General features: G+C 36.8%; 1 protein-coding gene across 1 annotated transcript; it reads right to left on the bottom strand.

Annotated features, from left to right (window-relative positions):
- Positions 1-44: 44 nt before the first annotated feature.
- On the bottom strand, positions 45-14,936 carry paip1 (poly(A) binding protein interacting protein 1). Its single transcript, XM_067439576.1, has 11 exons — positions 14,566-14,936; positions 13,185-13,315; positions 12,912-13,109; positions 11,374-11,486; positions 10,942-11,053; positions 9,625-9,750; positions 9,242-9,348; positions 7,990-8,107; positions 6,865-6,919; positions 3,121-3,199; positions 45-951 (listed from the first exon to the last, which is right to left on the bottom strand). The coding sequence occupies exons 1-11, from the start codon at positions 14,705-14,707 to the stop codon at positions 858-860; spliced, it is 1,275 nt and encodes a 424-aa protein (XP_067295677.1). The 5' UTR covers positions 14,708-14,936; the 3' UTR covers positions 45-857.
- Between the last annotated feature and the right edge of the window lie 1,712 nt (positions 14,937-16,648).

The raw sequence follows: 16,648 nt of genomic DNA, 5'->3' as shown, positions 1-16,648 counted from the left end.
ATCAAAAAACGCTCAGGTCTGACCAACAGAAACACGAAGAGAGGGTTTATTAATAAAGATTTATTGCAGGCAAACAATGCAGCAAATAATATTTACAGCTATATTAAAATAAACATTCCTTTATCTGGGATCCATGAGATGTTGGTGATGAGAAAACATCTGTAAATCACAGTGGCAGATGAATCTGTGTAAAGCCCCAAACCTGGACTGAGATTTTCCTCGCGATCTGATTTGACACACTTAACATATGTGGAAAATGTATCCCTGCATTCCAAAAAACAAACGTTTTGTTGGGGCTCCTCTTTTCCTCAAACATGTGCATAAATTGAAAGTAAAACTCTAAAAATGTTTCAAGGAGAAACAGAGAAAGGAAGAACAATAGAATTTGGTTCTTAAAACGTCTTACTTCCTGTGCTCTGTAACTGTAAATGGCAAATCCTTGAGGAGCAAAACCCAAACTGATGTGTCCCGCCTCATTCCTCCAACATTTACGGAGCAGTTAGTTTGCAAACAAACCACACGTACACTTGATGATGCAACTCTCCAGCTCATATTAAAATCTCACGGCAAACTTTTTTTGTTGTTGGGATGTTTGATAAATCAGAACACGCATAAAATAAATCTAACAACCCAAATGCCAAACCAATGGCTACTGACAATTTGATGGCCTGATGGACTTGCAAATTATACTGCATTTCAACTAAACAGTTATCCCAGCCATAATTCCAGTGACACTGTAGCCAAGAAGAGCTTGTTGAGAAATGAAACGAAAATCAACCAAAACGTTCTTGGTTCCGCCCACTCTGAAACATTCCAGCTGGTCGGGTAACGTGTTAACATGACAACCTCACAATCGCTCATTTCTTTCTTCTTGCGTCCGACTCCATGCAAAACTTCTCGAACGCCTCCTCGATCTCTGGATCCATTTCATCGTCATCGTCGTCATTGAAGCTGAAACAGAAGGTACAGTGAAAGCTTATGTATTTACATGGCCTCTTTCTTAAAGCTATACTGTGATATTTTCCCCCATCTAGCGGTGTAAAGGTATATGACCATCCAGTAATTTTAGTTTCAGTTCCTCTCAATTCCGATTTCATTTTAACTCCTACGGTGGCAGATTGTTAAAATGCGAAGCTTGAATTTACGGGTATGTCCCTCTTTGGCTAATGTACTTTCAAGATGGAGGGCCAACATGGCGACCGCCATCCGAACCCCTCACCCGTATGTATTTTCAATGGCATATTATAAACTTACGAGAATACTTTATTACTTGAAAGGGGTAAATATACATTAATGAGCACATATTTTTTTGAAAGAACTAAGTGTTTTTAGCTAAGGATAACCTAAAAAAGTTACACAGTGTTGCTTTAAAGTCACCAACCATTCTTAAATTTGATGGAATATTGCAAAATTTATTATAAATGACATCTTGGGTGCTTCAATTTTTATTTGAGCATTCTCGCCTTCTTTCCTCGTGTCTCAGCTCCACCCTCCTCAGGATGCGAAACATTACAAGTATTCCAATTTTGAAACTGGGTTATAAGTACTGCTTCAAAATGCCAAAAGAAGAAACCGGAACAAGAGACAAAAAATAGAGAGTAATCGATTTATTGAAACTTGCATTTAAACTCAGACAGGCTGTTCATCAGCTAATCACCATGCCATTTCTGTTTCGCTTTAAATTAATTAATTTTGGCTTGATTTATGTAGGCTAGCTACTTTTATTTTTTATTCTTGTTCAGACCTGATTATCATTAAATTGAGAGGATTTATTGTGGCGTGAGGGAAACTAAAATAGCTTATAGCTACAATGTGTTTATAATATTCCTAAATATTTTGCTTTATTTAGCGTTTTTTTACATTAAAGCTGCACTGTGTGATATTTTCCCCCATCTAGCGGTGTAAAGGTATATGGCCATTCAGTGAATAATAGTTTCTGTTCCTCTCAATTCTGATTTCGTTTTAACTCCTACGGTGGCCGATTTAGTCCAAGATTAACATGGCAATCCCCCTCTTCACATTCGACACGGTGCCATCGAGTGTTAAAACGCCAAAGGCAAAGCTTGAATTTACGGGTATGTCCCTCTTTGGCTAATGTACTTTCAAGATGGAGGAGCAACATGGCGACCGCCATCCGAACCCCTCACCCGTATGTATTTTCAATGGCATATTATAAACTGACGAGAATACTTTATTACTTGAAAGAAGTAAATATACATTAATGAGCACATATATTTTTTTAGCTTTTAGTTTTTAGCTAAGAATAAACAAAAAAAGTTACACAGCGTAGATAATGACTTCTAAGCAAATTATGCTTTTTCTTCTCTCTCAGAAACCCAATGTATAGCGTATTTTTAAACCACGCAGCAAACGTTTTCAAAAAGCACTTTAAATCGATTAACTGATCATATAAATTGGTCAAAATTCTAACCGTAGGTTAACAGTTAATTATGAGCATCCTTAATGCCGACTAAAGTTGTCTTAATCTCAATATAAGGTTGGATTACTGCGCCATGAACTATTAATTTTTGATTATGGTTTATATATATGTTATTATATTAAGTATTTTTTGTCATAATGTCTCCTGCATGGGCACCGAATACATGGGGATGTGAGAGACTTGTCCCAAAAGGTACATCTGTTCATGGCCCATCCAATGGGATGAAGACTACGCTGAATAAGACTGGCAGGTCTTGCTAAGCCCCCTCTCTCCCTGGACTGCTGACTTCACTAAAAATGAGCTCTTTGACTCCACCCAGAGTCATTGTGATAAGGACAATTACTGGAGTTTGAGCAGAGGGGATGGTCACACCAGGGTTATTATAGTTATAACTAAAACCAATACAACTTTTGTTACTTTAAATAAAATTATTTCTCCTAGTTGCCAGAGTAACATCTCTCATTTTCAATTAGTTTAATTTGACTAAAATAAATGAAATAAATAAAAACTATAATGAACCTTTTTTGTTTGTTTTAAATCTCAAATGATACTAAAATAACACTAGGCCTCAATAAATGCTGGCCTCACTATCCTCTCAGATTTACTTTATTACCAAGTTGTGCAGTAAACAGACATACATACTAGATATTCTACACACAATTTTATAAACATCTACTCACGATTCATTTCCATTCTCTTCATATGCATCAGGGAAGTAGTCTTCTCTGTCTAGAATCTCCTGATATTTGTCTGAGTATTCTGTGGTGAAAAAAAAGAAGAAGGACAAATTACACTTTAGCATGCTCATTGTTTCTGCTTTAAATGAATGCATGACGCTAGCCAACTGCAAGATTTGTATTATCTTGGAACTGTACATTTCTGCCAAATTGACATTCTTTTGACAATCACCACTGATAACAGATTACTCTTAAAGGGGTACTTCAGCGCTGGGAAGATGAATCTGTATTTAAACTGGGTCATAAATGTAGTAGAAATGTGAAATTATTTTTTAATGTGGTGCTTTCTAGACTGAGAAAAGACAGAAAATGTATTGTTGTCTCATGTGGATGAAAGACTACAATTCCCAGAATGCTTCGCTGCGCTGTGAGGCCATGAGAGGCCTGGATTACAGAGACTGAGTTCCTACAATTAAATACTGAACGTGTCTGTTCAATATAATGATCGAGTTGCCGCGTGAGTCTCACAGCAGACTCAGATTACATTTAACGTCATAAATGAGTTGATGAGCTCTCGTGATGAGAGCTGAGGTAATCGCGACCACATTCGCGGCATACATTCACAACGCGTTTTCAGTTCATGCCTTTGGAAGCTTAACTTTCATAGAAATTAATTTGAGAAGTTAAAACACTCACATTGCTTAGCATCCGTTTAAATTAATGCCTGTAGCTGAGCTGTGCTGTAAGTGTGATCTCCATTCCCTATGCACGAGTTGAAAACATTCGGAAATGGCTCCCTCTGCTGGCTGTAGTCTTTAGCCTCTGGGCAATCATTCCTCTCGTGACGCAAATATCGTCAATTTGTGTCACGAGAGGAATTTTTCCAGAAATAAAATGCATAAATCTCTTGTCTCAGGGGGATATGAGGGGGGGAGCACGATCATTTGAATATACTCCAGGGTTTCTACTGATACAAAGCCATGCTAATCGCTGAAGTAACCCTTTAATTGTAACATAGAAACATGCATTTTCTGTAATGCTGCTTTAAAAAGATATGTATGCGAAAAGTGTTGCACAAATACATGTGAATTGCATTGAATATGAAAATATTTGTAGAAACCTGTCCAAGACAAATCATTTTTTTATTTTAATATATATAACGTAATACGCATATATATATATATATATATATATATATATATATATATATATATATATCACACACTCACTTAAAGGATTATTAGGAACACCATACTAATACTGTGTTTGACCCGCTTTCTCCTCCAGAACTGCCTTAATTCTACGTGGCATTGATTCAACAAGGTGCTGAAAGCATTCTTTAGAAATGTTGGCCCATATTGATAGGATAGCATCTTGCAGTTGATGGAGATTTGTGGGATGCACATCCAGGGCACAAAGCTCCCGTTCCACCACATCCCAAAGATGGCTGACAGGTGACTGTGGCCTACCTGTCTAAAATATATATATATTTTTAAATATTACATTTTTTAGTACAGCCATACTAGCTGTACTAAAACAGCTATGGCCGTTTGGCGGCCATTTTAGTACAGTGAACTCATTGTCATGTTCAAGAAACCAATTTGAAATGATTTGAGCTTTGTGACATGGTGCATTATCCTGCTGGAAGTAGCCATCAGAGGATGAGTACATGGTGGTCGTAAAGGGATGGACATGGTCAGGAACAATGCTCAGGTAGGCCGTGGCATTTAAACGATGCCCAATTGGCACTAAGGGGCCTAAAGTGTGCCAAGAAAACATCCGCCACACCATTACACCACCACCACCAGCCTGCACAGTGGTAACAAGGCATGATGGATCCATGTTCTCATTCTGTTTACGCCAAATTCTGACTCTACCATCTGAATGTCTCAACAGAAATCGAGACTCATCAGACCAGGCAACATTTTCCCAGTCTTCAACTGTCCAATTTTGGTGAGCTTGTGCAAATTGTAGCCTCTTTTTCCTGTTTGTAGTGGAGATGAGTGGTACCCGGTGGGGTCTTCTGCTGTTGTAGCCCATCAGCCTCAAGGTTGTGCGTGTTGTGGCTTCACAAATGCTTGGCTGCATACCTCGGTTGTAACGAGTGGTTATTTCAGTCAAAGTTGCTCTTCTATCCGCTTGAATCAGTCGGCCCATTCTCCTCTGACCTCGAGCATCAAGGCATTTTCGCCCACAGGACTGCCGCATACTGGATGCGTTTCCCTTTTCACACCATTCTTTGTAAACCCTAGAAATGGTTGCACCAGTAACCATTTAAAATCCCAGTAACTGAGCAGATTGTGAAATACTCAGACCGGCCCGTCTGGCACCAACAACCATTCCATGCTCAAAATTACTTAAATCACCTTTCTTTCCCATTCTGACATTCAGTTTGGAGTTCAGGAGATTAGCTTGACCAGGAACACACCCCTAAATGCATTGACGCAACTGCCATGTGATTGATTAGATAATTGCATTAATGAGAAATTGAACAGGTGTTCCTAATAATCCTTAAGCCGGGTGCACACTGTGCGATTTGGGCCACGATTTGGCTGTCTGGGACAAATTTAGCAAATCCTAAAAGATTCCTCTGATCCTAGGCTAAAATCTGACGTCTTTGGTCGTTAGTTTGACATGTTCACCGGCAGCCGATTAATGAGCGCTGTGATCAAATTTTACCTCAGACGAAATTCTGGCAGTGTCAGAAGATTTGGCACACAATCCTGCAGTGTGACTTCTCCTACGACGACAGTCAAATATCTCCATTTTTCAAGACAAACTAAGACCAAAACGAGCGCTAGAGATTTCTTTGTAGCCAGCATTTCAGTCCCGCGTGTAATGCCGCTCACTGTCACTGAACGCGTCATTCATTGATGATATAAAACTCCGGACGAGTGTTCTTGCGCGCGTCCGTTTTTAACGCGCCTTCCCTATCGTGCAGTCTGACATTAATGTCAACTGAGATCTTACAGTGTGACATGGCGATCATGTTCGTACAGTCTGACAAGGGACATTCACAAAGGATTTTGAAAAATCGCACAGTGTGCAGGACCCTTTAGGTGAGTATATATAAATTATACATCACTTCGAGAAAATTAAGCCTGTATGCGCATTGTGACATTTGAATATACCACAACATATTTCATAGCAATTGAAACATTTCTCATCATAATGCAAATAAAAAAGCTTTTTATAAAAGTATTTAGGATACATTAAACTGATAATGGTTGCTAAAAATTCCACTTTACATCACAGGAATACATTTAATTTTAAAATATATTCAAATAGAAAAGAGTTATATTAAATTGTAATAATATATATTTTTTAAATTCTGTTTATTTTTATAAAATAAATGCAGCCTTGGTGAGCATAAGAAACTTATTCTTATTTATTTTTTATTTTTTATATTTTTAAAAACAAAATTGACTTATATTTTGTGTAATGAAGTATACAAAAACAAACTAAGAAATTATCACATCAACAAAATAAATAATTATTATTAATCTACAACTTTTTTCCCTTTTTTATTTGTGGAAATATATATATTCAAAAATTAAAATAATTCAAGTCAAAATTTTCCTAAAATAGGCTAGATTTTCTGCAAAATATATTTTTAGATTTTAAACTATTTTTGAACATTTTCAGTTGAAAAGTTGTGTGATATTCATCCACTTAATAAAAGCATGAGGACGTCACTGTCATTGTACATGTGTCATATTACTAAGACTAAAGACTGCCAATACTCACCAGGATCTGCTGCTGTGAAAGGCGTCCCATCAGCTGTGTAGAAGGTTGGCTCATTCTGAGGAACATTAGTGAAACACAGTAAGACTAAGATACTGTCACAGATGACTTTTTAAAAAAAAGAAATTAAAGGGTTAGTTCACTCAAAAATGAAAATTCTGTCATTAATTCCTCACCCTCGTTCCAAACCCATAAGACCATCTTCAGAACACAAATTAAGATATTTTTGATGAAATCTGTGAGCTTTCTGATCCCTCCATAGAAATCAACACAGCGACTACTTTCAAAGTCCAGAAAGATAGTAAAGGCATTGTTAAAATAGTCCATGTGACTCCAGTGGTTCAGCCTTGATGTTATGAAGCAACAGAAAAAAAAAATTGCAAAAAAAAAAAAAAAAATCTACTATTCAACAATCTCTCTTACGCGATTCATGTAAGCACCACAACACATGTATGCGGTGCTCAGCCAATAGTGAGCCGCCTTTCTGGCGTAGAACTCAGAAGCGCTGCACTGTGAATAATCGAACAAAGTAAATAGCATAAGAGTGGCAGGGAAGAGAAGAAATTGTTATTATTGTTTTTTTTTTAAGCACTAAAGTATTCTCATCACTTCATAACATTAACCTTGAACCACTGGAGTCACTCAGTCACATGGACTATTCTGACAACTTTCTGGACCTTGAAAGTGGCCGTTGTGTTGTCGTCTACATGGGCACAGAAAGCTCTTGAATTCGACCAAAAATCTCTTAATTTTTCTTTCAAAAATGAACCACGGTCTTACAGGTTTGGAACCACATGAGGGTGAAAAATTAATGACAGAATTTACCTTTTTGCTTGAACTACCCCTTCAATACTTTTATTCAACAAGCATGCATTCAACTGATCATTGCAGCTGAAATTAAGCTTTTTTTTTAATCACATAAATAAATTACATTTCAAAATATATTAAAATAGAAAAACTAATATGTTAAATTGTAATAATATTTCAAAATATCATTGTTTTCACTGTAGATTTGATCAAACAAATGCAGCCTTGGTGAGCAGAAGAGACGGTCACAGATTGCATATTTTACTCCAAAACCTCATTATGTGCATCTAGATTAATTTAATTTCTTCTGCACACACGCACCATAAAGTAGTTGGGGTCATTGTCAGGTGTAGCATCACTGGACACAGCGGCTGTGTGAACTCGGCCCCAGTTACTGGACTGTAACTCCACCAGTTTCAATAGCATCTGTCTGACATCTCTACAAAAGCAGATACAATAGACATCTCAATAATGCAATTGAATTACTCACATCAATATAAAGGCAACTCACACTGACAGTCATATGCAGAAATAAAGCAACTGGATGTTGACAGTTTCTAGTGTCATGAGCAACAATAACCAAAGTTGTGCTTTTAAGCAAATATACAGTGATTACCAGTGGGAGTGCAGACAGTGATGCTCATAAAGCTCAAAACCACATACAGAGTAGAGACCAAAAGTGATGTCTGGAGGGGATATTTGTTTTCAATGACCCTAGTTCAATCACAACATAAAAATATCAGGTTTATCAATATTTCATTGGTTCTCTCTTGGTTTTGCAAGTATTCATAATTTCTTTGTATGACAGTACAATGTCTGGACAATTGGGCTTGTTTCAATGCAATCACAAAGAAAACAATTGACAACTACGCAATATGCTTACAAAACCCATTCAAGGGGTCCGATTTTGCCCCTTTTTACAAGATTTTACACGTCTCTGATGGCCCCAGAGTATGTATGTGAAGTTTTAACTCAAAATATCCCATAGATAATTTTCATGTTAAAATTGTCACTTTTTGAGGGTTAGTAAAAAAAATTCTAGAAGAAGGCGGAGCTTCAAGAGCTTGCGTTATTTTAATTACGTTTATAACCTATATTGTCATCTTGCTTTTATGACATGCTATTGCACTTGTGTTACGTACTGTATTGCAATAAAGGTGAAAAGACGGATGAGACAGCTTGAGCAGACTCCTAAATGTGCTACAAAAACTCTTCCTCTTTTCTAAAGCAGCCCAACATGGCCTCACCCCCTTTGTTGTGTGTTCCCAGGGGCAGGGTTTATGTAAACTGTAAGGTTTGTGATGTCACCAACTCATGGAGAAGCTCACTGTAGTCCCTACCAGCCGTTTGTAGTCCTAAAAAATCTCCCTTTGCATTGAACTTGATGTGGTTTATGCTCAAACAGCAACATTGCACTAACTAAACTTAAAAAAGTGAAATCATAAACAAGGAACCCTTTAATAAATCATTATTATTTAAATAAAGGGTTAATATGTCGATTCTCCTTAGCTAGACATCATTTTTGGCCACTACTCTATATACTAAACAATCTACCGTTGGCCGACTCACTCACCGGCTGCATTTGGCGTCCAACAAAATTTCTTCAATCTTCTTGATGATCTCCTTCATGTCTGACTGCCCTTTCTCCTTCCATGTGTCATCCAGAATGGATCCGCTCAGCTTGTCAGATCAGTACAGTAAAACAATGCAAGTCAGCGCCAAAAGCATAGTAGTGCATTATTATCTGCAGATTGATTTAATTAAAGGATTTATTCCATTTCAGTGTTTTAAGTTGTCTCTAGCAATTTCAAAGTGTTTGTTTACATCAGGATTACTGTCACTAACGATCTTTAGTAAGGTCGTGAGGTCACTTGATTACTCCTGCAGAGTATTTGCTCTGAAAAACTACTATGTCTTGCATTTACTGCAGTGTATAAGAACAGGAATATTTCAAACCTTGAGTAATTTAACAGCACACATTAGATTTGGGTCATCTGGGTGAGAAAATAATGTGTTTAAAAGATTCTTTAGTGCTCCCAGTAAGATATTAGCTCGTTCTGGTGTGCCTTTCCCACTTTTCACCTGAAAAACATTAAAGAATTGAAACTGTAATAAGTCATATATTTGGGAAATAATTGTAATAAGTCATATATTTGGGAAATAGAATAAATGCACAGCTACAGTTGAATGACAAGCTATAAATCTGATAGCTTTTTGCATTTTTAACTATAACATAAACATTACAAAATCTGACATATGAATTCAAGCATATATGGGAGGTTTTATGTACTAGGTTTTGCAAAGGAAAAGACAAAGGGTTTTAATTGGTTTAGCCTTTAGCATTACATAATTGTCTCAGACGTAGCAGGTCAAGCTCAGTCGAGGTTTATTTAGTAATGATGAGCAGCTGATTGTACCAGGGTTAGTTAAAATAACTACATTTAACTAAACTAAAACTATTTTAAAAAATTGTCAACTGAAAAAAACAAAAAATTAATACAAGGGAAAAAAATATCTGAAAATGTGAAATAAGTTTAACTGAAATAAATTGAAGCACAATAAATATCTGAATATCTGGTTTTATCTGAACTCAACTGAAATTAAAACAATTAAGTAATTTAAATTAATAGTATCAGTATAGTTTTATTTAATCTCATGGCAAAAAATTAATTACAAAAATATAAGAATTACATATATACAATACAAATTTAAACCAAGGAAACAGAAAAAATACAGCAATTAATACAAGATTTTTAACACTAAAATATGATCATTTTAAAAAGTTCTCGTAAAATCGTACTAAATAAATCCTCAAGTGAGCTATATTTAAATATAAAAAAATATATACTGTACATTATCTACATTTAATAATTTAGCAGATGCTCTTATCCAAAGCAACTTATAAGTGAGGACAGACTTTTAGACTGATATATACAAAATAAATAAACCGAGATATACAGTATCTATAGTCATCTTTGCATTGCACTTGGTGATGTAAGGCTTGGATGAGCTGCTCGGCCATGGAAACCCATTCAATGAAGCTCTCTACGCACTGTTTTTGAGCTAATCTGAAGGCCACATGAAGTTGGCGACTTCTGCGCACTGTGATCCTCAGCATGCGCTGACCCCACTTTGTGATTTTACGTGGCCTACCACTTAGTGGCTGAGTTACTGTTGTTCCCAATTTGCAACCTATTACAGTACAACGCTTGAATTCACTGAGCTCCTAACGGCGACCCAGTCTATATGTGTTTGTGTGTGTCATGAACTGACCTCCAGGTTAAGGTAAAGCTCCCCCAGAAACAGCACATATGAGTGAAACTTTTTCTGGGTCTCTGGATCTCCTCTCACGGCCTGCTCCCTCTGTTCATACTCAGTTTGACACCTACACAGACACCACAGAATGGAGTTTAAATAAGGATAAATTAAACGTACAAAACTGAAAGCAAAGGAAGTACCGTGTTTATTAATGGGTAAAGACACAGTCATGTCTTCAGCTAGTCAGCTTGAGATTCTTTCCAAACTGATTATTTCTCTTTTGCCTAGTAGTGAAGGTTTTAAGAGCAGTAGGATAACCATATTCATCTGCACAGTCAGGCAGAGCCAAAGCGCAACCAAAACAATGTTTATATGCAAAATCCATGCAGTTTTGTTTTTTAACCGTTAGAGGGTTACCATTTAAAAGAGGCTTTTTTGATGGTTTACCTCTGCAGCAGCAGCTGTCGGAAGTTACCGCTGGGTGGAGTGAGACGGATGCGATGAGACAGATGGTTACAGAGCCGCGCACCAGTGTAGGCGAAGTTAGGGATAGACGTGGACTGTGGAAAAGAAATACAGCACTGATGCATGATTTGAGATTTACCCATTACAAAATGTATGAACTGATTATCTATAATATAAAAATACCCAAGGTGTTACAGAGGCCATCTTAGGTTGCATGCATGCTTTTTCAACAGAACAGACAATGAGCATGCAAAACTAAATTAAACAATTTTGAGTAAAGTTCATGCAGCTTTCTGTCATCATTTAGATTTCATATTATACATACACACTGCCGCTAGAAAGTTTGGGATCTGAACATTTTTTAATGTTTTAAAGGTCCCGTTCTTCGCGATTCCATCTTTCAAACTTTAGTTAGTGTGTAATGTTGCTGTTAGAGCATAAATAATACCTGTAAAATTATAAAGCTCAAAGTTCAATGTCAAACGAGATATTTTGTTTAACAGAAGTTCCCTTTCAAAGCCTACAGCAAACGGTTTGGACTACAGCAGGAAGTGCAGGGATGTAATGACGTCACTAGAACCGTTTGTTGACTAACCCTCCGCCCACAAGAACACGCAAAATAGGGGGCGTGGTGTTGTTGCTCTCCCACGTGGAGAAGAGCGCGCATTCAGCGAAATGCGAATTTTTTACACGCGAAACATGAACTCATGATATATTGCACACTGTAAACATAATGAAAGCTTCGAAAACACACGAAGAACTGGCCATTTAAAAGAAGCCTCGTTCTCACCAAGGCTGCATTTATTAGATTAAATTAGGATTAGATTTTTTAAAATAAATTTTAAAATGTAATTTATTCTTATGATGCAATGCTGAATTTTGAAGTTGACTTGTAAACATTGTACACAACTGTTTTCAACATTGATAATAATCATAAATGTTTCTTAAGCCGTAAATCCTCATATTAGAATGATTTCTGAAGGATCATGTGACACTGAAGACTGGAGTAATAATGCTGAAAATGTAGCTTTGATAGCAGGAATAAATTACGTTTTACAATAAATTACAATTGAAAACAGAAAAAAATGTTAATTAATAAATGTTAAAAATTAAAAAGTTTTTTAAAAATTTTTTTTAAATTGTACAGTAAGATCCCAACTGTATTTGTAAACATACATACTGTACACATTCACATTTTTAACAATATTCTCATGCAGAAAATACGTTATTATAGCATACTGTTTTAATTTTGTTCTGCAATAGGTTAAGAATAGATTTGAAAACGCATTTATATAATTTAGTACAGTAACAAAGTCAAAAAGTTTGATATGACGTCAACCCCAATTTTGATTTAAAATGATAGTTCACTCAAAACGGAAAAATCTGTCATAATTATGGAACAACATGAGGGTCAGTAAATACTGCTGAAAAATTAATTTTCAGGTGAACTATTCCTTTAGGATGTGCACTTTGACAGGTTAACACACAGATCCATAATAAGAAACTCATCACAAGCACACCTGTACATAGATGAGCTCTACGAGCTCCTGCAGTATCTCCTCAGTAGTGACCCAGCTGTTCAGAGTGTCTGTGATATACTCAATTTCTGACTCAAAGGACCCCGGAGATGAGTTCAGATGGCTTACAAAATCCTGAACTAAATCAGCCAGTGAGGCCTCAGCGTAGCATCCTTCAGACTCTTCCGAATACGCATCATCCTAAAGAGAGAGAATATTAGACTAACATACAGGTGAAAAAAAAAGAAAACAACATAAAAAGCCACATAGACTCACCTGGAATGATGCATAACATCCTGGGACAAACTCAGGTGCGGCAGCAGACAGTTTGGAGTTCTTCACCAGTGCATCTGCAGCACTGCTGCTATTGTGTCCTACATTTGAAAGTACAGGGGATACTCTGCTATCTGGAAGATGAAGCAATGAAGACCTTTAATAATCCATTTAACATTTGTAGTCACAACCTAATTCCCATCTGCATTATTTCTTAACCTTGATGACAATGCTAAGACATGGGAAACCATAATAAGAATGACTTCAAGTGTCGATGCAAAAGAAAACCCGAAAAGTAACATCAAAGACGAGACGACTTCTCCACTCATGTCACATGACAGATTTGTTCAGATTAACCGTCTCGCCCCCTGACTGCTGGTGACCGTTTAACCAGCTTTATTTCAAAGATGGCAATAACCTTCATCACACAACAAAGTTTACAAGTGTGTCAAGATTTTAACCAGAAAGATCACAAATCAGTTAAACAGAAGAGAAGATCACAAGTCAACCAAATATAAATTACATCCATCCATCCATCCATCCATCTGTTAAGCTATCCATCCATCTATCTGTGCATCCATCTATACATTTGTCATCTACCTTGTCCATCCACCCATCCAGCAGCTAGCTAGCTATCTATCTATCTATCTATCTATCTATCTATCTATCTATCTATCTATCTATCTATCTATCTATCTATCTCCCTCCCTAGTCTATCATGCATCTATCTATCTATCTATCTATCATCCATCTATCTATCATCCATCTATCTATCATCCATCTATCTATCATCCATCTATCTATCATCCATCTATCTATCCATCCACCCACCCACCCATCCATCCATCTACCTTTGTCGAACATCCATCCATGCAACCATCTAGCATAATAATCTATCCATCTATCTATCTGCAACTGTATTGAAATTGTAAAAAGAAGCGTTACATTGTAAAAGCATTAGTAACCTCGCACATTTACACAAACAGGTGCAATCCATTTTCAGGCATACTGGCATTGTAACAAAAGAATATTTGCTCCGCCAAGGCATTAGTCTACATCTCTATATAATAAGCATGCATACACATATATTACCACACACATAATAAAAAAAATACATATTTCAATCTGCATAGAACTCAAATCACGATCATTATGTTTCTAAACAGTGATTAGCATTAACTGCCATCGACTCAAGTCACTCCTCCCCAGGCTAATTAAGCCACATGCTCTGCTTTTTTTTTAGCCGAGGCGAACTCAAAGAGGAGTAAACAAAAAAAGACGACGGCATTTATATTAATTTCAAAAGGTTCTGACACAATTAGCTACTTCACAAAGGTGGTTATTAGCGGACTAGCATGTCAGCTAGCAGTGAACTTCACTTCACCTGTGCTGCCGTCCGATACTGGAGGAGACGTGCGCGGCTGTCTGAGCGGCTCTCCCGGGTTAAACAGCGTACTCCTGCCATCTCCAGCCTCGGACGAGGCGGAGGACGATGGTGTGCTGCTACTGTTGTTGTTGTTATACATGATCTTCTTCTCGGTGCTCTTTTCTCCGGTCGCGTTCACAACTGTCTGGCGTCAGACACGAATAAACACACGGATCAGATCTCAGGAGGCCGCTGAACACTACAGAGGCAGACAGCTTCAATCTACAGTCTGCTTCTCACTTTCATGTTTACTATTTCTGTTTCTGGCATCTGGCCCTAGTCTGTAGAGAACTAATCACTTCCTCAGTCATTCTCCTGAAAAACCTGCTGGTTTGAGGAGCACTGCCATCTATTGGAAATAAAAAAAATCCCCCTGGGGAAGAAATGTTGCAGTAATTCATGTCTTTTCAAACAGATGTAGGGCATTTTAAGCTTAACTTTTACAGAAATACAACAGTTATGTACTTTCCATAAAAAGGGTACAAAATAGGCCCTATAAAAGTAAGTTTATGCTAAGGCTTATAATTTGTACAGCTTGTTAATAGAATGTGGAACACATACGATTTAAAACACAATTTAAAACAAAAAAAAATATATCATTTTGATTACTTCCTGACCTGACCCCTGGTCAGATTACTGATTTATACAAATCTTTTTACTACAATGGATATCAATAATTTTTTTTTGCTTGTTATATATTTGATGTTTAAAACAAATGTTAAGCTTCACTTTTACAGAAATACTGAATTTATTATGTACTTTTCATAAATGGGGGACAAAATAGGTCATACAATTTTTATTTATTTTTAAAAAAAATTCTTTAGTGAAAAAAATGTTGCTCAACCCTTATTTAATGACGCTTATAATATTTACAGTTGTGGTCAGAGTTATGGGCACCCTTGGTAAAAATGATCAAATATGGCTGTAAAAATGTATCTTCATTGTGTATCCTTTTGCTCTTTTATTAAAAAGATTCACAAAAAATCTACCCTTTCATTGAAGTAAAATATTTTAAAGCAGAGGGTAAATCACATTATGAAATAAATGCTTTTCACCAAAACTTGTTGGCCATAATTATTGGCACCCTTTTATTAAATACTTTTTCCAACCTCCTTTTGCCAAGTCAAGATAACAGCTCTGAGTCTTCTCCTATAATGCCTGATGAGTTTGGAGAACACTTGACAAGAGATCAGAGAGCATTCCTCCAAACTGAATCTCTCCAGATCCGTCAGATTCACAGATCTTCTCTTTAGTTCACTCCACTCATTCTCTGTAGGGTTCAGGTCAGGGGTCATAGCCGAAGCTTCATTTTGTGCTCAGTGACACATTTGTGTGTTGATCTGGATGTTTCTTTTGGATCGTTGTCCTGATGGAAGATCCAACCACGGCCCATTATAAGATTTCTAGCAAAGGGCTTTCAGGTTTTTATTTTTTTATCTGCTAGTATTTTCTAGAATGGATACCATGTATCTGAACAAGATGTCTAGGACCTCCAGCAAAAACAAAACAGGCACACAACATTAAAGATCCAGCGGTATGTTTAACCGTGGACATAGGGTGCCTTTTATTCCTGTTTGCACCATCTGGTGTGTTTGCTGCCAAAAAGCTTTTTATAGTTTCATCGCAATCGTCTAAAATCTGCACAATGACTAATGCATATAGCTTGTATGCTCTATATTTGACTTCAGAAGGCCTTTATTAACCTAGTGTCAATGCCATTATAAAGCTTGGAAGAGCCAGAACATTTTCTAATATATCTCTGATTGTGTTCGTCTGAAAGACGACTTGGGCTGCACGATTATGACAAAAATCATTATTGATTTGAGGGAGAGTAAATCACAGGTTCATTTTCATTTTTGGGGGAACTAACTCTTTAACTACAGACTGATCTCAAATCTCTCTTTTCCGTCAAAAATCCTTTTTTAGAAAGAAATGGTGAAAGTTGAGGAAGACTGCTTCTCCGATTTGTTGTACTAGACTTTAGCACTGGATTTATCGAACACATCATTCTTTTGAATAGGCTCAAAAATTATGTTGGCAT

The sequence above is a fragment of the Pseudorasbora parva genome, chromosome 3 (assembly GCF_024679245.1).
Source record: "Pseudorasbora parva isolate DD20220531a chromosome 3, ASM2467924v1, whole genome shotgun sequence".
Lineage (NCBI taxonomy): Eukaryota > Metazoa > Chordata > Actinopteri > Cypriniformes > Gobionidae > Pseudorasbora > Pseudorasbora parva.
This window is presented reverse-complemented; position numbering and strand designations above follow the sequence as displayed.